The sequence below is a fragment of the Hyla sarda genome, chromosome 8 (genome assembly GCF_029499605.1).
Source record: "Hyla sarda isolate aHylSar1 chromosome 8, aHylSar1.hap1, whole genome shotgun sequence".
Classification (NCBI taxonomy): Eukaryota; Metazoa; Chordata; class Amphibia; order Anura; family Hylidae; genus Hyla; species Hyla sarda.
Genome location: NC_079196.1, coordinates 212,887,063 through 212,915,059, shown reverse-complemented (window position 1 = coordinate 212,915,059; position 27,997 = coordinate 212,887,063). Strand labels below are relative to the sequence as shown.

At 38.8% G+C, this 27,997-nt stretch overlaps 1 protein-coding gene across 2 annotated transcripts; it reads left to right on the top strand.

Moving 5' to 3' along the window:
* Nucleotides 1-6: 6 nt before the first annotated feature.
* On the top strand, nt 7-27,979 carry RPUSD1 (RNA pseudouridine synthase domain containing 1). Of its 2 annotated transcripts, none has more exons than XM_056535411.1 (6): nt 7-107; nt 12,084-12,282; nt 18,497-18,620; nt 18,696-18,798; nt 19,656-19,757; nt 23,385-27,979. In XM_056535411.1, exons 2-6 carry the CDS (start codon nt 12,101-12,103, stop codon nt 23,756-23,758), a joined length of 885 nt encoding a protein of 294 aa, XP_056391386.1. In that variant the 5' UTR covers nt 7-107; nt 12,084-12,100; the 3' UTR covers nt 23,759-27,979. The 2 variants fall into 2 exon arrangements, with proteins under 2 accessions (XP_056391386.1, XP_056391387.1); XM_056535412.1 differs by lacking the exon at nt 7-107 and adding an exon at nt 108-129.
* Nucleotides 27,980-27,997: the final 18 nt, after the last annotated feature.

The window sequence follows — 27,997 nt, the reverse complement described above, 5'->3', positions numbered from 1 at the left end:
TGTTTTGCCGACTCCAGCCCTCTGATTGGCTGTGGAGGATAGAGCGGCTCTGTGATTGGTCGGGAGAGTCCAGCGTGGTGCAAGGAGCAGAGTGTGACCGGGAGGAGGTAAACACCGGGGGTGTGCGGTGTATGTATAGATATGTATAGATATGTATAGATATGTATGTATACAACGTATAGAATCTGTGTATATACTGTACCTGTGTATGTATACAACGTATAGAATCTGTGTATATACTGTACCTGTGTATGTATACAACGTATAGAATCTGCGTATATACTGTACCTGTGTATGTATACAACGTATAGAATCTGTGTATATACTGTACCTGTGTATGTATACAACGTATAGAATCTGTGTATATACTGTACCTGTGTATGTATACAACGTATAGAATCTGTGCATATACTGTACCTGTGTATGTATACAACGTATAGAATCTGTATATATACTGTACCTGTGTATGTATACAACGTATAGAATCTGTGTATATACTGTACCTGTGTATGTATACAACGTATAGAATCTGTGTATATACTGTACCTGTGTATGTATACAACGTATAGAATCTGTATATATACTGTACCTGTGTATGTATACAACGTATAGAATCTGTGTATATACTGTACCTGTGTATGTATACAACGTATAGAATCTGTGTATATACTGTACCTGTGTATGTATACAACGTAGAGAATCTGTGTATACACTGTACCTGTGTATGTATACAACGTATAGAATCTGTGTATACACTGTACCTGTGTATGTATACAACGTATAGAATCTGTGTATACACTGTACCTGTGTATGTATACAACGTATAGAATCTGTGTATATACTGTACCTGTGTATGTATACAACGTATAGAATCTGTGTATATACTGTACCTGTGTATGTATACAACGTATAGAATCTGTGTATATACTGTACCTGTGTATGTATACAACGTATAGAATCTGTATATATACTGTACCTGTGTATGTATACAACGTATAGAATCTGTGTATATACTGTACCTGTGTATGTATACAACGTATAGAATCTGTGTATATACTGTACCTGTGTATGTATACAACGTATAGAATCTGTATATATACTGTACCTGTGTATGTATACAACGTATAGAATCTGTGTATATACTGTACCTGTGTATGTATACAACGTATAGAATCTGTGTATATACTGTACCTGTGTATGTATACAACGTAGAGAATCTGTGTATACACTGTACCTGTGTATGTATACAACGTATAGAATCTGTGTATACACTGTACCTGTGTATGTATACAACGTATAGAATCTGTGTATACACTGTACCTGTGTATGTATACAACGTATAGAATCTGCGTATATACTGTACCTGTGTATGTATACAACGTATAGAATCTGCGTATATACTGTACCTGTGTATGTATACAACGTATAGAATCTGCGTATATACTGTACCTGTGTATGTATACAACGTATAGAATCTGCGTATATACTGTACCTGTGTATGTATACAACGTATAGAATCTGCGTATATACTGTACCTGTGTATGTATACAACGTAGAGAATCTGTGTATATACTGTACCTGTGTATGTATACAACGTATAGAATCTGTGTATACACTGTACCTGTGTATGTATACAACGTATAGAATCTGTGTATATACTGTACCTGTGTATGTATACAACGTATAGAATCTGTGTATATACTGTACCTGTGTATGTATACAACGTATAGAATCTGTGTATATACTGTACCTGTGTATGTATACAACGTATAGAATCTGCGTATATACTGTACCTGTGTATGTATACAACGTATAGAATCTGCGTATATACTGTACCTGTGTATGTATACAACGTATAGAATCTGCGTATATACTGTACCTGTGTATGTATACAACGTATAGAATCTGTGTATATACTGTACCTGTGTATGTATACAATGTATAGAATCTGTGTATATACTGTACCTGTGTATGTATACAACGTATAGAATCTGTGTATATACTGTACCTGTGTATGTATACAACGTATAGAATCTGTGTATATACTGTACCTGTGTATGTATACAACGTATAGAATCTGTGTATATACTGTACCTGTGTATGTATACAACGTATAGAATCTGTGTATATACTGTACCTGTGTATGTATACAACGTATAGAATCTGTGTATATACTGTACCTGTGTATGTATACAACGTATAGAATCTGTGTATATACTGTACCTGTGTATGTATACAACGTATAGAATCTGTATATATACTGTACCTGTGTATGTATACAACGTATAGAATCTGTGTATATACTGTACCTGTGTATGTATACAACGTATAGAATCTGTGTATATACTGTACCTGTGTATGTATACAACGTATAGAATCTGTGTATATACTGTACCTGTGTATGTATACAACGTATAGAATCTGTGTATATACTGTACCTGTGTATGTATACAACGTATAGAATCTGTGTATATACTGTACCTGTGTATGTATACAACGTATAGAATCTGTATATATACTGTACCTGTGTATGTATACAACGTATAGAATCTGTGTATATACTGTACCTGTGTATGTATACAACGTATAGAATCTGTATATATACTGTACCTGTGTATGTATACAACGTATAGAATCTGTGTATATACTGTACCTGTGTATGTATACAACGTATAGAATCTGTATATATACTGTACCTGTGTATGTATACAACGTATAGAATCTGTATACACTGTACCTGTGTATGTATACAACGTATAGAATCTGTGTATATACTGTACCTGTGTATGTATACAACGTATAGAATCTGTGTATACACTGTACCTGTGTATGTATACAACGTATAGAATCTGTATACACTGTACCTGTGTATGTATACAACGTATAGAATCTGTGTATATACTGTACCTGTGTATGTATACAACGTATAGAATCTGTGTATACACTGTACCTGTGTATGTATACAACGTATAGAATCTGTGTATATACTGTACCTGTGTATGTATACAACGTATAGAATCTGTGTATATACTGTACCTGTGTATGTATACAACGTATAGAATCTGTATATACTGTACCTGTGTATGTATACAACGTATGGAATCTGTGTATATACTGTACCTGTGTATGTATACAACGTATAGAATCTGTATATATACTGTACCTGTGTATGTATACAACGTATAGAATCTGTGTATATACTGTACCTGTGTATGTATACAACGTATAGAATCTGTGTGTATACACTGTACCTGTGTATACAACGTATAGAATCTGTGTGTATACACTGTACCTGTGTATGTATACAACGTATAGAATCTGTGTGTATACCCTGTACCTGTGTATGTATACAACGTATAGAATCTGTGTATACACTGTACCTGTGTATGTATACAACGTATAGAATCTGTGTATATACTGTACCTGTGTATGTATACAACGTATAGAATCTGTGTATACACTGTACCTGTGTATGTATAGAATCTGCGTATATACTGTACCTGTGTATGTATACAACGTATAGAATCTGTGTATATACTGTACCTGTGTATGTATACAACGTATAGAATCTGTGTATATACTGTACCTGTGTATGTATACAACGTATAGAATCTGTGTGTATACACTGTACCTGTGTATGTATACAACGTATAGAATCTGTGTATCTACTGTACCTGTGTATGTATACAACGTATAGAATCTGTGTATATACTGTACCTGTGTATGTATACAACGTATAGAATCTGTATATATACTGTACCTGTGTATGTATACAACGTATAGAATCTGTATATATACTGTACCTGTGTATGTATACAACGTATAGAATCTGTGTATATACTGTACCTGTGTATGTATACAACGTATAGAATCTGTGTATATACTGTACCTGTGTATGTATACAACGTATAGAATCTGTGTATATACTGTACCTGTGTATGTATACAACGTATAGAATCTGTATATATACTGTACCTGTGTATGTATACAACGTATAGAATCTGTGTATATACTGTACCTGTGTATGTATACAACGTATAGAATCTGTGTATATACTGTACCTGTGTATGTATACAACGTATAGAATCTGTGTATATACTGTACCTGTGTATGTATACAACGTATAGAATCTGTGTATATACTGTACCTGTGTATGTATACAACGTATAGAATCTGTATATATACTGTACCTGTGTATGTATACAACGTATAGAATCTGTATATATACTGTACCTGTGTATGTATACAACGTATAGAATCTGTGTATATACTGTACCTGTGTATGTATACAACGTATAGAATCTGTGTATATATTGTACCTGTGTATGTATACAACGTATAGAATCTGTGTATATACTGTACCTGTGTATGTATACAACGTATAGAATCTGTATATATACTGTACCTGTGTATGTATACAACGTATAGAATCTGTGTATATACTGTACCTGTGTATGTATACAACGTATAGAATCTGTGTATATACTGTACCTGTGTATGTATACAACGTATAGAATCTGTGTATATACTGTACCTGTGTATGTATACAACGTATAGAATCTGTGTATATACTGTACCTGTGTATGTATACAACGTATAGAATCTGTGTATATACTGTACCTGTGTATGTATACAACGTATAGAATCTGTATATATACTGTACCTGTGTATGTATACAACGTATAGAATCTGTGTATACACTGTACCTGTGTATGTATACAACGTATAGAATCTGTATATATACTGTACCTGTGTATGTATACAACGTATAGAATCTGTGTATATACTGTACCTGTGTATGTATACAACGTATAGAATCTGTATACACTGTACCTGTGTATGTATACAACGTATAGAATCTGTGTATATACTGTACCTGTGTATGTATACAACGTATAGAATCTGTGTATACACTGTACCTGTGTATGTATACAACGTATAGAATCTGTATACACTGTACCTGTGTATGTATACAACGTATAGAATCTGTGTATATACTGTACCTGTGTATGTATACAACGTATAGAATCTGTGTATACACTGTACCTGTGTATGTATACAACGTATAGAATCTGTGTATACACTGTACCTGTGTATGTATACAACGTATAGAATCTGTGTATATACTGTACCTGTGTATGTATACAACGTATAGAATCTGTGTATACACTGTACCTGTGTATGTATACAACGTATGGAATCTGTGTATATACTGTACCTGTGTATGTATACAACGTATAGAATCTGTATATATACTGTACCTGTGTATGTATACAACGTATAGAATCTGTGTATATACTGTACCTGTGTATGTATACAACGTATAGAATCTGTGTGTATACACTGTACCTGTGTATACAACATATAGAATCTGTGTGTATACACTGTACCTGTGTATGTATACAACGTATAGAATCTGTGTGTATACACTGTACCTGTGTATGTATACAACGTATAGAATCTGTGTGTATACACTGTACCTGTGTATGTATACAACGTATAGAATCTGTGTATATACTGTACCTGTGTATGTATACAACGTATAGAATCTGTGTATACACTGTACCTGTGTATGTATAGAATCTGCGTATATACTGTACCTGTGTATGTATACAACGTATAGAATCTGTGTATATACTGTACCTGTGTATGTATACAACGTATAGAATCTGTGTATATACTGTACCTGTGTATGTATACAACGTATAGAATCTGTGTGTATACACTGTACCTGTGTATGTATACAACGTATAGAATCTGTGTATCTACTGTACCTGTGTATGTATACAACGTATAGAATCTGTGTATCTACTGTACCTGTGTATGTATACAACGTATAGAATCTGTGTATATACTGTACCTGTGTATGTATACAACGTATAGAATCTGTGTATACACTGTACCTGTGTATGTATACAACGTATAGAATCTGTGTGTATACACTGTACCTGTGTATGTATAGAATCTGTATATATACTGTACCTGTGTATGTATACAACGTATAGAATCTGTGTATATACTGTACCTGTGTATGTATACAACGTATAGAATCTGTGTATATACTGTACCTGTGTATGTATACAACGTATAGAATCTGTGTATATACTGTACCTGTGTATGTATACAACGTATAGAATCTGCGTATATACTGTACCTGTGTATGTATACAACGTATAGAATCTGCGTATATACTGTACCTGTGTATGTATACAACGTATAGAATCTGCATATATACTGTACCGGTGTATGTATACAACGTATAGAATCTGTGTATACACTGTACCTGTGTATGTATACAACGTATAGAATCTGTATACACTGTACCTGTGTATGTATACAACGTATAGAATCTGTATATATACTGTACCTGTGTATGTATACAACGTATAGAATCTGTGTATACACTGTACCTGTGTATGTATACAACGTATAGAATCTGTGTATATACTGTACCTGTGTATGTATACAACGTATAGAATCTGTGTATATACTGTACCTGTGTATGTATACAACGTATAGAATCTGTGTATATACTGTACCTGTGTATGTATACAACGTATAGAATCTGTGTATACACTGTACCTGTGTATGTATACAACGTAGAGAATCTGTGTATACACTGTACCTGTGTATGTATACAACGTATAGAATCTGTGTATACACTGTACCTGTGTATGTATACAACGTATAGAATCTGTGTGTATACACTGTACCTGTGTATGTATACAACGTATAGAATCTGTATATATACTGTACCTGTGTATGTATACAACGTATAGAATCTGTGTATATACTGTACCTGTGTATGTATACAACGTATAGAATCTGCATATATACTGTACCGGTGTATGTATACAACGTATAGAATCTGTGTATACACTGTACCTGTGTATGTATACAACGTAGAGAATCTGTGTATATACTGTACCTGTGTATGTATACAACGTAGAGAATCTGTATATACTGTACCTGTGTATGTATACAACGTATAGAATCTGTGCATATACTGTACCTGTGTATGTATACAACGTATAGAATCTGTGTATATACTGTACCTGTGTATGTATACAACGTATAGAATCTGCGTATATACTGTACCTGTGTATGTATACAACGTATAGAATCTGTGTATATACTGTACCTGTGTATGTATACAACGTATAGAATCTGTGTATATACTGTACCTGTGTATGTATACAACGTATAGAATCTGTGTATATACTGTACCTGTGTATGTATACAACGTATAGAATCTGTGTATATACTGTACCTGTGTATGTATACAACGTATAGAATCTGTGTATATACTGTACCTGTGTATGTATACAACGTATAGAATCTGTGTATACACTGTACCTGTGTATGTATACAACGTATAGAATCTGTGTATATACTGTACCTGTGTATGTATACAACGTATAGAATCTGTGTATACACTGTACCTGTGTATGTATACAACGTATAGAATCTGTGTATATACTGTACCTGTGTATGTATACAACGTATAGAATCTGTGTATATACTGTACCTGTGTATGTATACAACGTATAGAATCTGTGTATATACTGTACCTGTGTATGTATACAACGTATAGAATCTGTGTATATACTGTACCTGTGTATGTATACAACGTATAGAATCTGTGTATATACTGTACCTGTGTATGTATACAACGTATAGAATCTGTGTATATACTGTACCTGTGTATGTATACAACGTATAGAATCTGTGTATACACTGTACCTGTGTATGTATACAACGTATAGAATCTGTGTATATACTGTACCTGTGTATGTATACAACGTATAGAATCTGTGTATACACTGTACCTGTGTATGTATACAACGTATAGAATCTGTGTATATACTGTACCTGTGTATGTATACAACGTATAGAATCTGTGTATATACTGTACCTGTGTATGTATACAACGTATAGAATCTGTGTATATACTGTACCTGTGTATGTATACAACGTATAGAATCTGTGTATATACTGTACCTGTGTATGTATACAACGTATAGAATCTGTGTATATACTGTACCTGTGTATGTATACAACGTATAGAATCTGTGTATATACTGTACCTGTGTATGTATACAACGTATAGAATCTGTGTATATACTGTACCTGTGTATGTATACAACGTATAGAATCTGTATATATACTGTACCTGTGTATGTATACAACGTATAGAATCTGTGTATATACTGTACCTGTGTATGTATACAACGTATAGAATCTGTGTGTATACACTGTACCTGTGTATGTATACAACGTATAGAATCTGTGTATACACTGTACCTGTGTATACAACGTATAGAATCTGTGTGTATACACTGTACCTGTGTATGTATACAACGTATAGAATCTGTGTGTATACACTGTACCTGTGTATGTATACAACGTATAGAATCTGTGTATACACTGTACCTGTGTATGTATACAACGTATAGAATCTGTGTATATACTGTACCTGTGTATGTATACAACGTATAGAATCTGCGTATATACTGTACCTGTGTATGTATACAACGTATAGAATCTGTGTATATACTGTACCTGTGTATGTATACAACGTATAGAATCTGTGTATATACTGTACCTGTGTATGTATACAACGTATAGAATCTGTGTATATACACTGTACCTGTGTATGTATACAACGTATAGAATCTGTGTATCTACTGTACCTGTGTATGTATACAATGTATAGAATCTGTGTATATACTGTACCTGTGTATGTATACAACGTATAGAATCTGTGTATACACTGTACCTGTGTATGTATACAACGTATAGAATCTGTGTGTATACACTGTACCTGTGTATGTATACAACGTATAGAATCTGTATATATACTGTACCTGTGTATGTATACAACGTATAGAATCTGTGTATATACTGTACCTGTGTATGTATACAACGTATAGAATCTGCGTATATTCTGTACCTGTGTATGTATACAACGTATAGAATCTGCGTATATACTGTACCTGTGTATGTATACAACGTATAGAATCTGCGTATATACTGTACCTGTGTATGTATACAACGTATAGAATCTGCGTATATACTGTACCTGTGTATGTATACAACGTATAGAATCTGCATATATACTGTACCGGTGTATGTATACAACGTATAGAATCTGCGTATATACTGTACCTGTGTATGTATACAACGTATAGAATCTGCGTATATACTGTACCTGTGTATGTATACAACGTATAGAATCTGCGTATATACTGTACCTGTGTATGTATACAACGTAGAGAATCTGCGTATATACTGTACCTGTGTATGTATACAACGTATATAATCTGCGTATATACTGTACCTGTGTATGTATACAACGTATAGAATCTGCGTATATACTGTACCTGTGTATGTATACAACGTATAGAATCTGCGTATATACTGTACCTGTGTATGTATACAACGTATAGAATCTGCGTATATACTGTACCTGTGTATGTATACAACGTATAGAATCTGCGTATATACTGTACCTGTGTATGTATACAACGTATAGAATCTGCGTATATACTGTACCTGTGTATGTATACAACGTAGAGAATCTGCGTATATACTGTACCTGTGTATGTATACAACGTAGAGAATCTGCGTATATACTGTACCTGTGTATGTATACAACGTAGAGAATCTGCGTATATACTGTACCTGTGTATGTATACAACGTATAGAATCTGCGTATATACTGTACCTGTGTATGTATACAACGTATAGAATCTGCGTATATACTGTAGCTGTGTATGGATACAACGTATAGAATCTGTATATACTGTACCTGTGTATGGATACAACGTATAGAATCTGTGTATATACTGTACCTGTGTATGTATACAACGTAGAGAATCTGTGTATATACTGTACCTGTGTATGTATACAACGTAGAGAATCTGTGTATATACTGTACCTGTGTATGTATACAACGTAGAGAATCTGTGTATATACTGTACCTGTGTATGTATACAACGTATAGAATCTGTGTATATACTGTACCTGTGTATGTATACAACGTAGAGAATCTGTGTATATACTGTACCTGTGTATGTATACAACGTAGAGAATCTGTGTATATACTGTACCTGTGTATGTATACAACGTAGAGAATCTGCGTATATACTGTACCTGTGTATGTATACAACGTATAGAATCTGCGTATATACTGTACCTGTGTATGTATACAACGTAGAGAATCTGCGTATATACTGTACCTGTGTATGTATACAACGTAGAGAATCTGTGTATATACTGTACCTGTGTATGTATACAACGTAGAGAATCTGTATATACTGTACCTGTGTATGTATACAACGTATAGAATCTGTGCATATACTGTACCTGTGTATGTATACAACGTATAGAATCTGTGTATATACTGTACCTGTGTATGTATACAACGTATAGAATCTGCGTATATACTGTACCTGTGTATGTATACAACGTATAGAATCTGTGTATATACTGTACCTGTGTATGTATACAACGTATAGAATCTGTGTATATACTGTACCTGTGTATGTATACAACGTATAGAATCTGTGTATATACTGTACCTGTGTATGTATACAACGTATAGAATCTGTATATATACTGTACCTGTGTATGTATACAACGTATAGAATCTGTGTATATACTGTACCTGTGTATGTATACAACGTATAGAATCTGTGTATATACTGTACCTGTGCATGTATACAACGTATAGAATCTGTATATATACTGTACCTGTGTATGTATACAACGTATAGAATCTGTGTATGGAATGTGTCTATATGTATGTATAGAATCTATGTATAGAATCTATCTGTGTGTATGTATACAATGTATTGAATGTCTGTGTGTATGTATAGAATCTATGTATATAATGTATCTGCGTATGTATACAGTATATCAATATGTGTGTATGTATACACTGTATAGAATGTATGTGAATGTATCTGTATCATATAATCTTGTGTGTACATATATAGCATATAATGTGTGTCTATACATATGTATTTTATATTCTTGTGTATACATTACATATGTATTTTATATTCTTGTGTGTACATTACATATGTATTTTATAATCTTGTGTGTACATTACATATGTATCTTATATAATCTTGTGTACACATTACATATGTATTTCATATTCTTGTGTGTACATTACATATGTATTTTATATTCTTGTGTGTACATTACATATGTATTTTATAATCTTGTGTGTACATTACATATGTATTTTATAATCTTCTGTGTACATTACATATGTATTTTATATTCTTGTGTGTACATTACATATGTATTTTATATTCTTCTGTATACATTACATATGTATTTTATATTATTGTGTATACATTATATATGTATTTTATATTCTTCTGTATACATTACATATGTATTTTATATTCTTGTGTGTACATTACATATGTATTTTATATTCTTGTGTGTACATTACATATGTATTTTATATTCTTGTGTGTACATTACATATGTATTTTATATTCTTGTGTGTACATTACATGTGTATTTTATATTCTTGTGTATACATTACATATGTATTTTATAATCTTGTGTGTACATTACATATGTATTTTATATTCTTCTGTGTACATTACATATGTATTTTATATTCTTGTGTATACATTACATATGTATCTTATATAATCTTGTGTATACATTATATATGTATTTCATATTCTTGTGTGTACATTACATATGTATTTTATATTCTTCTGTGTACATTACATATGTATTTTATATTCTTGTGTATACATTACATATGTATTTTATATTCTTCTGTATACATTACATATGTATTCTATATTCTTGTGTATACATTACATATGTATTTTATATTCTTCTGTATACATTACATATGTATTTTATAATCTTGTGTGTACATTACATATGTATTTTATATTCTTGTGTGTACATTACATGTGTATTTTATATTCTTGTGTATACATTACATATGTATTTTATATTCTTCTGTACACATTACATATGAATCTTATGTGTGTACATTCTGCACATAGGGTGACCTCCCATCCTTGTATTTTCTTCCCCAGCCTCTACCTAGGAGTCCATGGAGTCGGGCAGTATAGAGAACCTGCACCTGCTGTACCAGGGCCCGGACTTCCTGGTGGTGAACAAGCACTGGGACATCCGTATAGACAGTAAGATGTGGTACGAGAAGCTGACCGTACAGAGACAGCTCAAGCACCGCTTCCCCGAGCTCGCCGATCCGGATACCTACTATGGGTTCAGGTGCGTTACCATCACCAGCGATTGCCCAATAGTTAATAGCCTGATCGGTTGTTTTAGCTTTATATCTTTCTGGGAAAGTTGGACAACTACCCACAAGTTTGCTGTAATGCTTCACAAAGTATTGTTATCCATCTTTCCTAGACTCCTGAGTGGTGAATCTGCCTAGTGGTACCTTATTGATTGATTAGACAGCTGGGTAACTATTCCTGTAGGAGCTGTAATTGTTGCTATATTGGTCAACCACACGTCCATGACATAGCTAAATGCATAATGTGATAGCTTTGTAGCTTTGAGTTGGTAAATTGTCTACAGAATTGTCTATTAGTCTATGGAACTTGACTTGTGCAGTGATCGAAGGGTCAAAACATAAGTATTCAGACCCTTTGCTATGACACTTGATATCCTCCCATTTCTCCTGATCATCTCTGAGATGTTTCTCCACCTTGATTGGAGTCACCTGAGGTAAATTCAGCTGATTGGACGAGATATTTATTTATTTATATTTAAAGCTTTATTCTTGTTACATAATTTTTACAAGCTATTACACCAAAAGCCAAAAACCATAACATCCAGTGATTACATGATCCACAGTGTCAATTCCTAACTACCTACAACAGACTTTCCCATAACACAAAAACAAAAAGAGACCAAACAAATCAAAACAAACAAAAGTTTAAATAGAAAAGATAGAAAACAAAAACGCCGCACCCCCCCCCCCACCAATACTCCACTCGAAAGTGCCACTTCAACTACTATTTGGCCACTTACACCATACGAGCCTACTTTTCTCAACCAAGGCCCTTTTAATATAAAATGCTCTCTCCCACATCACTATCCTATCCATCTTCCTAATGAGCTGTTTTTTAGTCAGAGGATTAGAATCTTTCCAAAATTGAGCTATTAGTTTTCTGGCGTTAAATAAGAGTCTACCAATGGTGATTTTAATGTGGGCTGTTATTATTTTTAAAGGGGTAGTCCAGTGGTGAAAAACTTCTCCCCTATCCTAAGGATAGGGGATAAGTTTGAGATCGCGGGGGGTCCGACCGCTGGGGCCCCCTGCGATCTCTCTGTACGGGGGCCAGGCTCTCCGGCCAGATAGTGGGTGTCGACCTCCGCACGAAGCAGCGGCCGACACGCCCCCTCAATACATCTCTATGGCAGAACTCGCTCGGTGCTGTAATGATAGCGCAGTGCCGCAGCAGGGATCCCGGGGGTCCCCAGCAGCGGGACCGCGGCGTACTGACATCTTATCCCCTATCCTTTGGATAGCGGATAAGATGTCTAGGGGCGGAGTACCCCTTTAATATAATGACCATAATAGGGGTAAAAAGATCTAAATTGTCCCAGCCCCTAAGATGTTGAGCTTGTGCCACCAAGAAATATACCCATGGATTGGGCAGGGCCAGCCCTCCCTCATTCTTCTGACACTGTAAATATTCTAATTTTAATTTGGGCTTCCGCCCGTTCCAAATCACATCCCGAAACTGAGCGTTAATTCTTTTGGAAGAGATGATATGGAAGCTATATAGGAGAGTTATGTAACAAATATAACAGCTGGGGCAACACTATCATTTTGATAAGATTAACTCTTCCTACCGGTGACAAATTTAATTTCCGCCAGGCTAATCCCTTGCTCTTTGATACGATTAAGCAAGGGTATAATATTTAATTTTTCATAATCAGAGCAATAGGGTGTTACCTCTATCCCAAGATATTTAATTCAAGTGACACATGCAATGGTTAAAGTCTCATTAACCTTTACACTGGTGATAGAACTGTCCAGGGGCATTAAATATGATTTATCCCAGTTTACAAAAATTCCAGATATGTCTACTGAACTGGGTGAACCCCCTAATCACAGCTCTAATTGATACATCCAAATCATTCAAGAACAGAAGCGCGTCATCCGCATAGAGGGCAATCTTATTTTGGTATATTTCATACTGAAATCCACTTACATCCGGGCACGTTCGAATAAATTCCGCCAAGGGCTCCATTACAAGAGCGAACAGCAGGGGTGACAAAGGGCACCCCTGTCTTGTTCCACGATACAAAGAAAAACCCTGGGAAATTCGTCCATTAACACTAATCCGTGCAATTGGATATGTATATAGCATCCACGCTATAAACATCGAGCCAAACCCCATTGCCTCCAGAGTCGCCCAAAGATAGGGTCATTCTACTGAATCAAATGCTTTCCTTGCATCTAAAGCAAATATGGCAGAAGGAACCTGTAAACTAAGAAATAAGCATCTTATATTGATAGATGCGGATCTATTCGGAATAAATCCAGTTTGATCCGAATGCACCAATTTGGCAACCACTTTATTTAAGCGTAAGGCCAAAACCTTGGCCAATAATTTGACATCACTTGTTAACAAAGCAATTGGTCTATAAGACGCAGGATCAATTGGATCCTTATCCTTCTTCAATATAAGCACTGCAATCGCCTCCCGCATTGATGGAGGCAATATACCTTCCAAAAAAGAGTGACTATAAAGATCCAAGAGTTTTGGCAGTAAAATATCAGCATATTTCTACTGGAAAACCATCTATACCTGGAGCTTTATTATTGGAGGATATGTTAACAGCCTGTTCCAACTCTCCCAGCGTCAATTCTGCCTCCAATAATTCACAATTAGTTTTGGATAACTGCGGGAGAGTTATTTATTTAAGGAATGCCTGAATATCCAAAGAAGAAAACTCTAGACTGGTACAGTGAGGAATAAAATTCTACGAACACCTCCATTATTCCATCACTGTCCCTCACGATTACACCTGACTTATTTAGCACCTCTGATATAAATGATGGTGTATCCTGAGCTTTCGCAATTATGGCCAGAATCTGACCAGCCATTTCACCCTCTGCGTATGCAACCTGTCGATTCATCATTATCCTATTATTAGCTTCATTCAGAAGGTGAATCCGCAATTCTGTTTGAGCTATGCAAAGTGATTCCCCAAGTAGGCCCGAGGGATTCTCCCCAAATTCTCTCTCTGCAGCACGGACTTGATCATGTAATTTATCCGATCTTAAAGGACATGTCCGGTGCTCACTTTTCTTATTGTATCCGTTCCGGGCTGCAAAAAAAAAAAGAAAATAAGCTTTCTCTTACCTGCCTATGCTCCCCCGGTGCTCCGGTACAGGTGTTTGGTCCCCGGGCTGTATTCTTCTTCCTGTTAGCCCGGCACGTCACACGGCGCTTCAGCCTATCACTGGCCGAGGCGGGACATCGCTGCGGCCGGTGATAGGCTGAAGCTCCGTGTGACGTGCCGGGCTAACAGGAAGTAAGAAGGACCGGGGACCGAACACCTGTACCGGAGCACCGGGGGAGCCTAGGCAGGTAAGAGAAAATTTGTTTTCTTTTATTTTTCAGCCCGGAACGGATAAAATAAGAAAAGTGAGCACCGGACATCTCCTTTAAAGCAGTGCTGCATTTATATGTTGTAATAGATTTTAAGAAAAGCCCATGTCGAAAAGCCTTCATAGCTTCCTATATCATTAAAATAGATGCCATATTCTCATTCAGAATAAAACATTCCTTGTCTTGACTAGCAGCACGGTTCATATCCCTGTTATTACTAAGGAATGGATATTCAATAGGATCCCAATCCCCTAAATAAGATACCCGGGGATCACCCAAACCATCAGCCACATGCTGCTGCAGTAAGTCAGTTTCTCTGATAGAGATATTTTCAACCAAAGACACATTTAAATGTCCCTGCTGTTCCCTTTGAGATAGCACGGCTTCATTTTTTGCAAAATCCTCATTAAAATCTTCCAGTGCACTCATGGAAGTTTCAGCAACTCCTGCCTCTTGAATAGCCAATGCTTTAGTAAGGGCTTTAGGCAGTCTTTTTGCTGCCGCTGCGGCCATCACTGATACTTCACACCTCCTTCCTCCCCCTCCAAGTATATTCCGTTTAACAACAGAGCCAGGAAAAGGTACAATATAGTATAATTTAACACAGTCCCCTTATGCACCAGAAAAATGATTGATACCGCTCCATAGCGCCACCAGTACTAGGCAGGGCTGCTTTCCTCCTCTGCAGGGTATAGCTGGGTACCTGTTCAATGAGAGCTGCGGCAGGCGTCTTCACTGCCCAGCCTCCCGGAGCCTCCAGCCTCAGCGTCGCATTCAGGTGCACACGGCAGTAGCGGAAGTTCGCTGCTGAGTGACAGCGGGGGCAACCAATTCTCCTCTCCGCACAGCATCTTCAGCCGGGTCCGGTGCAGTACAGCGTAGATCCTTGAGTGGCAGGAAGGCCAGCCAATAGCAAACCGCCCGGTCCCTGGACTGCCCCACACAGCAAGCGGAATCCACAACCGCAATCCAGGGAGCAGCGGCAGCAAACAATTCGTGGAAAAGGTATGAGGACCCAGCGATCTAGGAGCACCCAGCGGCAGCCAGGGCGTAACAAAGATGCAAGGATCCAGCAATCTAGGAGGCGCCCAAGGAGCAAGCTGGCCGGGGGAGAGTAGGGGGATGTAAAGCGTTACGGAGCAGAAAATACCATATCCATGGATTGTGGAGCAGAGGCAGTGTCGGCATCCTACCTCATCTCCGGCCAATCTCCTCCCTGGTTGGACGAGATATGGAAAGACACAGCCCGGTCTATATAAGATCTCACAGCTGACAATGTATATCAGAGCAAAAACCAAGCCATGGGGGGGGGGGAGAACTGCCTGTAGAACTCAGAGTCAGGATTGTGTGAGGGCACAGATCTGGGGAAGGGGACAAAACATTTCTGCTGCATTGATAGTTCCCAAAAGTTCAGTGACCTCCATAATTCTTACATGGAATAAGAAGGAACAACCAGGACTCTTCCTAGAGCTGACACCTCACCAAACTAAGTAATCGGGGGAGAAGGGTCCTGGTAAGAGAGGGGACCAAGAAGCCAATGGCTCCACAGGTGCTGTGTACAGATGGAGAAACTTCCAGAAGGGGCAGCATCATCGTGTGGGGACAGGGAGAATGATCAGGGTTCAGGGAAAGCTGAATGGAGAAAATTAGACATATTCTTAATAAAAACCAGATCCAGAGCACCCTGCACCCCAGACTGGGTTGAAGCTTCACCTTCCAACAAGACAATCCCCCTAAGCACACGGCCAAGACAACACAGGAGCGGCTTAGGGACAACTCTGTGAATGTCCGGGCATGCTGGGAGTTGTAGTTTCACAACAGCTTGAGGCACCCTGGTAGAGAAACCTAAAGAGGCACAGGGGGAAACATTAAAAAAAAACTTCTGCTCACCTCCTCCCGGTCCCTGCAGATGCCGTTCCCTTCCGTGCAGTCTGGTGTCTCCTCTCTTCTCCATACAAGCAGAAGGACCTTTCCCTTTTCAGCAAATCACTGGCCGCAGCAGTGTCACATGTCAAGCCAGTGATTGGCTGATGGGGAAAGGTCTTTTTCGGCTGCAAAGACACTAGGTTTCCTGGATCCAGCGGGAGATTTGAAAACCATCCGGGAAACCCAGTGTGTTTGCAGTACGAAAAACTACTTACCGCGGGGGTGGGATGTGACCATGGGGGGTAAGGGGGAGATCTGACCATGGGGGGGGGGAGACTATAACGGGGGTGGGGAGGTGGAATGTGACATAATGGGGAGATGTGACATGGGGGGGAAAATGTGACACTGGGGGAATGTGACGGGGGGGGGGAGAATATGACAGTGGGGAAGGGGGAATGTGACATGGGAGGATGTGACATAATGGGGAGATGTGACATGGGGGGGAGAATGTGACACTGGGGGAATGTGACAAGGGGGAAGAATGTGACGGGGGGGGGGGGAATATGACAGGGAGAAAGATGAGACGGGGGAGAATGCGACCGTGGGGGGGGGGGGCGGAGGGTTTATGGAGATTTGAAATGGGCGGTTGACATGAAATGGGTGGATAGATGTGAAATGGGGGAGATTGGACATCAAATGGGGGGATTTCACCTTTTGTTTATTATATCGCATTGCATATCGAAATCGCAATATTTAGACCCATAATTGCAATCGCACAGTTTCCCCATGTCGTGCAGCCCTGACATATATATATATATAATTTTTTTTTAGTTATCTTTATTATTTTTTTAGCACAAGAAGCGACATAGCAAAATGTGAAAGGGTCTGAACACTTTCTGAATTCATTGTATTGTACTCCACTAATAACAATCATTACTGTCCCAGAAGCCGCTATAACTAATATGTGACCATTTTTCATTCAGATTCTGCCACCAACTTGACTTTTCAACTAGCGGGGCCCTATGTGTGGCCCTCAACAAAGAAGCCGCAGGGCGGGCATACAAATGTTTCAAAGAACGCACCGTCACCAAGGCGTACCTGGCGCTGGTAACTATGAAGTCCCCTTATATCCCGCCCGTTGCGTAAGTTTTCACACCTGCTTATGCCGCTTTTTCTGCTCAGGTCAGGGGCATCGTGGCCGAGAGCTGCAGGACAATCACACTGGCCATAGGCAAGAACACGCAGGACGGACGCACACACATGATGTGCGTAGAGGGGACGGAGGGTGAGTACTGCAGAGTGAGATTTAAAGCACCATTTCCCAACCAGTGTGCCTCCAGCTGTTGCAAAACTACAACTGGGAGTTGCTGGGAGTCGTAGTTTTGCAACAGCTGGAAGCGCACCGGTTAGGAAACACTGATTTGTAGAGATTGTCCACAACTGTATCAATAAAGTTGATTGTATTCAAAGGAAGTAAGGTTTCCACAGAATGACAGCAAGCAAAGATTTTTAAATCGATTTGAATTGATTTTTTACTTTTATTAAGAAATGATATAACCTTGCATTATACTGTACAAAAATAAAAAATATATATTTGCTGAAACTGGAATACCCCTTTAAGGGGGTTATCCTGGAAAAAACTTTTTTTATATATCACCTGGCTCCAGTAAGTTAAACAGATTTGTAAATTACTTCTTTTAAAAAATCTTAATCCTTTCAGTACTTATGAGCTGATGAAGTTGAGTTGTTGTTTTCTGTCTAAGTGCTCTCTGATGACACGTTTCTCGGGGACCGCCCAGTTTAGAAGCGAATCCCCATAGCAAACCTCTTCTACTCTGTGCAGTTCCCGAGACAGACAGAGGTGTCAGCAGAGAGCACTGTTGCCAGACATAAAACAATAACTCAAATTTAGCAGCTGATAATTATTGGAAGGATTAAGATTTTTTAATAGGAGTAATTTACAAATCTGTTTAACTTTCTGGAGCCAGTTGATATAAAAAAAAAGTTTTTTCCTGGAATACCCCTTTAATGGCAAGGCTGCAGTTCAGGGTCCTAGTAAGATCCATGTTGCCCTATACTCTTGTTACCTTATATTAGGTGATATGTTCCAAAGGTTTTTAACGTCTATCATTGTTGCCCCAGGCTGTGAGAATCCGAAGCCGTGTCAGACCGACCTCCTTGTTCTGCAGTATGGATTATACAAAGGCGATCCGGTCACAAAAGTCTTATTACAGCCCCTAACAGGTAGGTGGCGATAGTGTCATCAATGCGCACCATGTAAAAGGTTTACCCAAGGGCCCATTCACCCTACGTATCTTCCGAGCAGAATTCTGCTATGACGATCCGCTGTGGAAAATACAGTGCAGCAGCCTCCTATTATTTTCAGTGTGATTCTTCTGCACCATTTACACTTATGCAAATTTCGTACCCCAGAGTCTTACGAAAGTCCCATCTACTCCAATATGGTACCGATTAGGGCTGCAATGATTAATCGGTAACGGAAATCCTTAGCACCGATTTCCATAATTAGTTGTTAGGGGGGCGTGGCCTTGGTCGTTAGGGGGTGTGGCCTAGTAACAGAGTATACCTACTATTTTTACTACTTTCCCTGCCTTTTAGACCCTGAGTCTGCCCCTAAATGTATCCTCCATCTCCCCTTACCCTCCAATGCCTTTTTGAAGATGCTTCTGGCCCGCAACATCTGTGTCCTACCTGCAGTACTGAGACCGCGGCCTGGAGAGCAGTCCAGAAGCCAGCGCAGGCTCCTTGTCCTCGGCACCATTGGTCACAGGAAGCCTACGGTCCTGACATGGCGGGAGACCCCTGTCTGCCCAAAAGCTCAGTTCTCCATGCAGTGACAGATCTTCCTGGTGCAGGGAGGATGGCCATTACTAATGTCTGTGAACTGCCCCTTCTCCCCTGCCACAAGGCTAATAGGTGCTAGCCCTTTAGGCGCTGTCCCCTCTCTTTTCTCCCGTTAGCCCTTTAGGTACTGTCTCCTCTCTTTTCTCCCCTGTTAACCCTTTAGGTGCTGTCCCTACACTCTCACCCTCTGTTTAACCTTCAGGTGCTGTCATCTCACTTTTCCCCCTAGGCTATGTTCTCAAGTCCGGAACTTGCCGGCGTTAGGACCGCACGGGAATGCACTGTTTTATAGACGGCAATGCATTCCGTGTGGATTCCGCCAAAAGAATGGACAGGTTCATCCTGTTTTTGTCCTGGTTTTGTCCTGTTTTTGTTTTGTTTTTTTATCCAATTAATCAAACCAATAATCGGCTAAGTAATTGATTTTTACAAATAATCGTTAGTTGCAGCCCTAGTACCACTAAAAACTACAGACCTCGGCTGCAACAAATGAGCCATTCTACAGCCACATCAACAGAAAAATATAAAAGTTATAGGGGACGATTTTGATCATTCTTTTTTAACAGTAGTTAAAGGGGTTATCCAGGAAAAAACTTTTTATGTGTGTGTATATATATATATATATATATCTCAACTGGCTCCAGAAAGTTAAACAGATTTGTAAATGACTTCTATAAAAAAAAAAAATCTTAATCCTTAATAATCTTAATAATTATCAGCTGCTGCAGTTGAGTTGTTGTTTTCTGTTTGGCAACAGTGCTCTCTGCTGACATCTCTGCTTGTCTCGGGAACTGCACAGAGTAGGTTTGCTATGGGGATTTGCTTCTAAACTGGGCGGTTCCCGAGACACGTGTCATCAGAGAGCACTTAGACAGAAAAGAACAACTCAACTTCAGCAGCTCATAAGTACTGAAAGGATTAAGATTTTTTTTAATAGAAGTCATTTACAAATCTGTTTAACTTTGTGGAGCCAGTTGATATTTAAAAAAAAAGTTTTTCCTGGATAACCCCTTTAAATAAAACAAAAGCTGCATAAATTAGATATCACTGTAATCGTACTGACCCATAGAAGAAAGGTTTACTGTAAAGTACACTGTGTAAAAACCCAATATAAAAATTGTTGGTGTTTTTTCCTATTTGAGGCCACAAATATTTTCCTCTGTTTAATGGTTATTTTTATTCATTTTTAATAATACACAAATACATTCAAATAAGAGTGCCATGTGCCACGACTAACGCATCAAATAAGACCAAAAAGCACTTCCACCCCAAACAAAAGAGGAAAATATAAAATAAAAAGGATTTTGCAGTATACTTTATAGTGAAAAACCAAAGGTGCAGTATACAGTACAATAGTCCAGACTGGAAAGAAGAGTTGAGGAGGCACTAGTGTTGCTATTTCACAAAGTTTAATCCATCAGGTCAGTGATACCACAATGGCCGACCGAGGTCGGCCATTGTTGTATCACTGACCTGATGGATTAACCCCTTAACGACAAAGGACGTAAATGTACATCCTGGTGAGGTGGTACTTAACACACCAGGACGTACATTTACATCCTAAGCATAACCGCGGGCGTCGGAGCGATGCCCGGATCATGCGCGGCAGGTCCCCGCTGCTGATTGCAGCCAGGGACCCACCCGTAATGGTGGACACCCGCGATCCCGTGGATGTCCGCCATGATCCCCTCAGATGCCGTGATCAATACAGATCACGGCATCTACAGCATCGCGGTCACTTAAATGGATGATCGGATCACCCGCAGCGATCCGATCCTCCAGAACGGCAGACGGAGGTCCCCTCACCTGGCTCCGCTGCCTTCCCGGCGTCTTCTGCTCTGATCTGCCTTCCCGCATACCAGCGCAGAAGATGACCGATGATACTGATCAGTGCTATGTCCTATACATAGCACTGAACAGGATTAGCAATCGAATGATTGCTTTAAATAGTCCCCTATGGGGACTAAAAGAGTGTAAAAGTAAAAAAAATGAAGTAAAAAAAGTAGCTGCTTTTTTATAACATTTTATTCCAAATTTTTTTTTATAAAAAATGTATTAAAAGTTTTATATAAGCAAATATGGTATCAATAAAAAGTACAGATCACGGCGCAAAACATGAGCCCTCATACCGCCGCTTATACGAAAAAATGAAAAAGTTATAGGCCTTCAAAATAGGAGGATCTTAAACGTACTAATTTGGTTAAAAAGTTTGTGATTTTTTTTAAGCGCAACAGTAATAGAAAAGTATATGATCATGGGTATCATTTTAATCATATTGACCCAAAGAATAAATAACACTGTAAAATGTAATTATTATCGTAAATTGTACGGCGTGAAAACGAAACCTTCCAAAATTAGCAAAATTGCAGTTTTCTTTTTAATTTCCCCACACAAATAGTATTTTTTTGGTTGCGCCATACATTTTATGGTAAAGTGAGTGATGGCATTACAACGGACAACTGGTCGCGCAAAAAACAAGCCCCCATACTAGTCTGTGGATGAAAATATAAAAGAGTTATGATTTTTTGATGGCGAGGAGGAAAAAACGAAAACGTAAAAATAAAATTGTCTGCGTCCTTAAGGCCCAAATGGCCTGCGTCCTTAAGGGGTTAAACTTTGTGAAATAGCAACACCAGTGCGTCCTCAACTCTTCTTTCCAGTCTGGCTTTTCGTCTTGTGGTTTCTGGAGGATTGAGTACGGTGACCGGCTAAAGTTTTCCGTGCCCAGGTGTCGGACCCTATTCACACTACTACTTCCCGCTCACAAAAGGTACGCGGCAGTGCCGTACTCTCCTCTACTTTGTTTATGAATACAGTACAATAGCGTTATGTCTATTAGTAAAAAGGAAAAATGTGAAAATGCAAAAATGGTAAATTGGTGCAGTCATGGGGTTAACGGACAATGGACATTACTGGAGGCCATATAGCCAGTCAGTGTGGGCTGCACATATTGGGTGGTCATGTATTGGGTAGTCAAGTAATATTTAACATTTGCTTGTGTTGCAGGCCGTACCCACCAGCTCAGAGTCCACTGCAGCGCTTTGGGATACCCCATTGTTGGGGATTTTACCTATAGCTTGAAGACAGACACAGACCCCTATAGAATGATGCTTCACGCCTACTACCTGCGCATCCCCACTGACCGAGAGCTCATTGAAGTCACAGCGCCCGACCCTTTCCAGCCGGACCTGGACCCCGGTTGGGTGCCCACAGATACCATCCGCTGCCTGGACGATGCCATGATGGAAATCATCAGCAAGGGGGTAGAGTCAGTCAACAAAAAGGAGGAGGTGGTGCAGAAACCACCACAGAGCAAGAAAGAGACAGAGCAGGAGCGCGCTGTGTGTGAGCAGTGGTTGTCGGAGTGGGCTGGGGAGTAATGTCCTCTATAATGCTTTACTGTAAGGTATACAGAATAGCGCCCTGTGGACCATCACTTTGCCTGGGTAGCATTTTAGCAATAGTTCCCGGTTCTGCCTATCACCGCTCATAGGACCACAATGCACTGCTTCTTATTAGCCACAGCAGTTCACCAGCAAAGATTGCATTACGACTGCTTGTGTATTTTAATGCACCTATTACTGTGCGGGGGAAAAAAAAGTTGTCAGCGGAGACAACTAAGTTTTTAGCATTCACACAATGCTGTGATTTACAGGAGGACTAAAGGACTGTATGGTGGAGAATGAGAAACTTATCGCACCAATGTATATAAGCCTGTAGAACAGAGCTAATTTCTTCCAAAAACAGCGCCACACCTGTCCTTAGGTTGTGTGTGGTATTACCACTTGGCTCCATTCACTTCAATTGAACCGAGCTGTAATACCACACACTACCTGAGGACAGGGGTGGCGCTGTTTAAGTCCTCAAGTCCACTGTTATGAAGTTGGATGTGTTGGGGAACTTTCATGGTTGTTGTCAGGGGGTCACCCAACTTTCCTAAATGATCTGCTTGATACACCCCTACACATTCGATACACATTCGGGAAGCTACAGACGTGGACAAAATTGTTGGTCCCTTCTGTTTGAGACAGAAAAACCCACAATGATCCCTGAAACTGAATAAAAGTTAAATGAAAAATTAACTGATAAGTGTCTGATCGGGGGATGGGGGTGTCCAATCTATGGAAACCGCTATCACCCTCGGAATCGCAAGACAGGGCCCCAGAATTTCATGTTTGTTTTTTTTTTTTTTAATATAAGAGCTTGTGTATCTCTGGCACTCTCATAGACAACGCATGGCGCGCATGCTGACATGGAAAAATGGCGGAAAAATTTTAAGCCACGTTCTCAAATTTTTTTGGGATTCCCAGCAGTCGGACTCCCTGCGATCAGACATTTATCCCCAAAGTTATTTAACGCTGAAGTATCCCTTTTAATGATCCCCATTTCGTAGCACCTCGATTACCAATTTTGAGCCTGTAGGATATTGTCCACTCTGTAGAGATGCTGCGTTATGGGCGGAGCTTGAGAGAAAACCGCCAAAGCCATACTTAGCTTTTTGTACCGTGCAGGCTCATAGCTTGTGATGCTTTTTCGAAATGTGGGTATGGAGATATATATATATATATATATATATAGATAGATAGATAGATAGATAGATAGATAGATAGTTAGATATGAGAGAGTAGCTGTATTAGTCCATTGATGCAGATGCAAAATCAAATATAAATAAATATATATACGGTATGCAATTTTTTTTTATACATTTTTTTTAATTTTTTTTTTAAATAGAGAACAGCTTTGGACAGCGCTGCCCTGCAATTATTTTTGTATATATCAGGCCGGATCATAATGTTGAATTTTATACGTTTAGAATTCAATCTGATGCCTGTGGCTTCTTTATAGGTACATATGCCCTGTTGTCACCTAGCTTTACCGGACTGTCTAATGCAGTCATCTCCAAACTGTGGACCTCGAGCTGTTGCGAAACTACAACTCCCAGCACGCCCGGACAGCCGTTGGCTGTCCGGGCATGCTGGGAGTTGTAGTTTTGCAACATCTGGAGGTCCACAGTTTGGATACCACTGGTCTGATGGTACATTCCCCATGACTCTAGTCAGGCCTGTAATCACGCTAGCTGACAGCCCTTGTGATGGCAGCCATATTGGTTGTCACCCAGTTTCCTGAGAGACAGATATCAAAACCTGTGCGAAGGATAGGTTGCCCATAGCAACCAATCAGATCGCGGCTTTCGTTTTCAAAAAGGCCTCTAGAAAGTGAAAGAAGCGATCTGATTGGTTGCTATGGGCAACTGGTCGACTTTTTCTCTGCACAGGTTTTGATACATTTCTCCATTTATACTTACAGCTGTCCAGGCATGCTGGGAGTTGTAGTTTTTTTTGCAACTGCTGAAGGCACCCTGGTTAGGAAACACTGCCCCTATGCATTATAACGTATGAGGACATCCCTAAACCTAAACAGATAGAAAGTGACCCCATAATACATGGACCTAAAAAAATTTATCGCCTCATACAAGCTGCTAATTTAATGGAAAAATTATTATATTTATATTGTATGTTTAGGTTTCAGGATTGGAGACTTTTTCTAACTGTAGATAGAGACTGGTAATCCAAAATGGCTGCCTAATCCGCCACTAGGTTTAGTTAGTTCTGTATATATACTTATATCATCACACTGTAGGCTATGTCCAGTTTTACGTATTGCTCCAATGCATGTAAAATTTGAAAAAAAAGCAACTGTGCAAAAATAACCCAAAAAGCTAACTTTTTGTATGCAGCACCTAAGCAGACCTATGCGTCTCCATGGTTACAAACAAACTGGTCAATCTTAGCCTGCAGCCATGTTTTTTCTTCTTACTACCATTCTGTAGGTTATCAAGAAGTAGGGAACAGATAGCAGAGAATATGACTGCAGGATCAGACTACATAGGATTTGTTTGTAGTCTGTTACCATGGAGACAGCTGGTATAAATAGCAGCTGTATATTGTTAGTAAATGATTTTAAAATGATGTATTATCTAAATAATGTTTTTATCTTAATATTGTTAAAATCATTTTTTTTTCCACTTTATTATGTACATGAGTGTTTCCCGACCAGTGTTTCTCCAGCTGTGGAAAAACTTAAACTCCCAGCATGCCTGTACAGATCACTTCCCATCGGTCTCCTCCTTATCATTACATACAAGAGTACAGTACAGTGACAGGGGGCAAAAGTGTATAGATGAGACAGAATCTTACAAATAGCTGTTGCTCACAGACCAGTCTCCCCCTCCATGTGAAATGAACTTAGTAAAGGTCACGGAGCATACCCAGTAACCATTTCCATTCATGCTAATGAGACTGCTCATTTCTTTGTCCATGGGTCTTGCTGTAAAATATATCTCTAAACTCTGCTAAAAACAGCTCGGGCAAGATGGTTCCCCCATAATAATGTACAAACATTGGGACATTTATGCCCCACCTCTAGGAATATACTGAGAAACTTCCATGTAATGCCCACTTTTGGATAGAGTTTGTACCTTTTGTGGTCTGGTTTGCAAAATTGTCCTACCAAAATGAAGGATGTTGAAGTATGTAATATATATGAGACTGGCCCATGACATCCTCATTTTGTAGGCACCCAGCACCCTAGTTTGAAGGACAAATCTATGCAAAGCACATAAATTATTGTAGCATATGGCAACAATGGAGGGGGGTGAGATCGGGGCTCAAGTCCTGCAGGAACATGTGGGAACTGAGTTCCTGCACTTTTTTCATTCAGGAACAATGTTCCCATTAGCAGGAGTCCTGCAGGACCAGCCCTTGAATGGAAGAGTTCCCACACTTTTTTTCCTGGGACTTGACCCCTGGGTGAGATACTGTAGTATTAGTTCTACACAGACAGTAGTATGTGTAGAGCAGGATCTGAGTGGGTGGAGCATGACAGAGGGATTAACAGAACACCAAAGTAGAATTCTTGTCATGCTCCGCCCCTGCAGAACCTGCACTGAGCAAAACCCCTTATTGAGAAGTCTGCCTAAAACCAAAACTGTAGTTTTGTCCATAGTAACCAATCACAGCTCGCCTTTTATGTAAGCTGAGCTCGGTTTGGTTGCTATGGAGGTACCAAGACAGTTTTGGTTTTAGGCAGACTGATAAATCTGGGACCATAACTTATGCTCAGTTCAGGGTCCGCGGAGCATCACTGCCACATACCGTGCTAGGGCAAAGCCTTCAATTCTTCTGGGTAGCCGAACTGAGGAGGAGAAGATTCAGGGACACAGAAAGGAGAGAGATGTATATTTTTTATAAACCATAAAGAATATTACTATTTATTAACAATTTTTTTTATATTTATTTAATCTGCCGTGATTTTTATTTTATGTTGTTGCTAATTTGTTGTTTTTACTTGTATTATTTTAGATAATTTGCTTTGTTTTTATGTTTTGTAAGATATCAAATGTGTAAAAAAGAAAACAAGGGAATGTGAATAAATACTGTGCAATAACCAGACCCTTGTTATAATCTTTTTTTCTTTTTTTCATTTTCTTAAAGGGGTATTTCAATGGTGTTTGAGCATTTAATAAGGAGGTTCAGATTTGTGTGCCCTCCATTTATCTCTGGTCAGTTTATGTGTGTATATATCTTTAGTATCACTGCATTATTTTTCCTGTGGTAGAA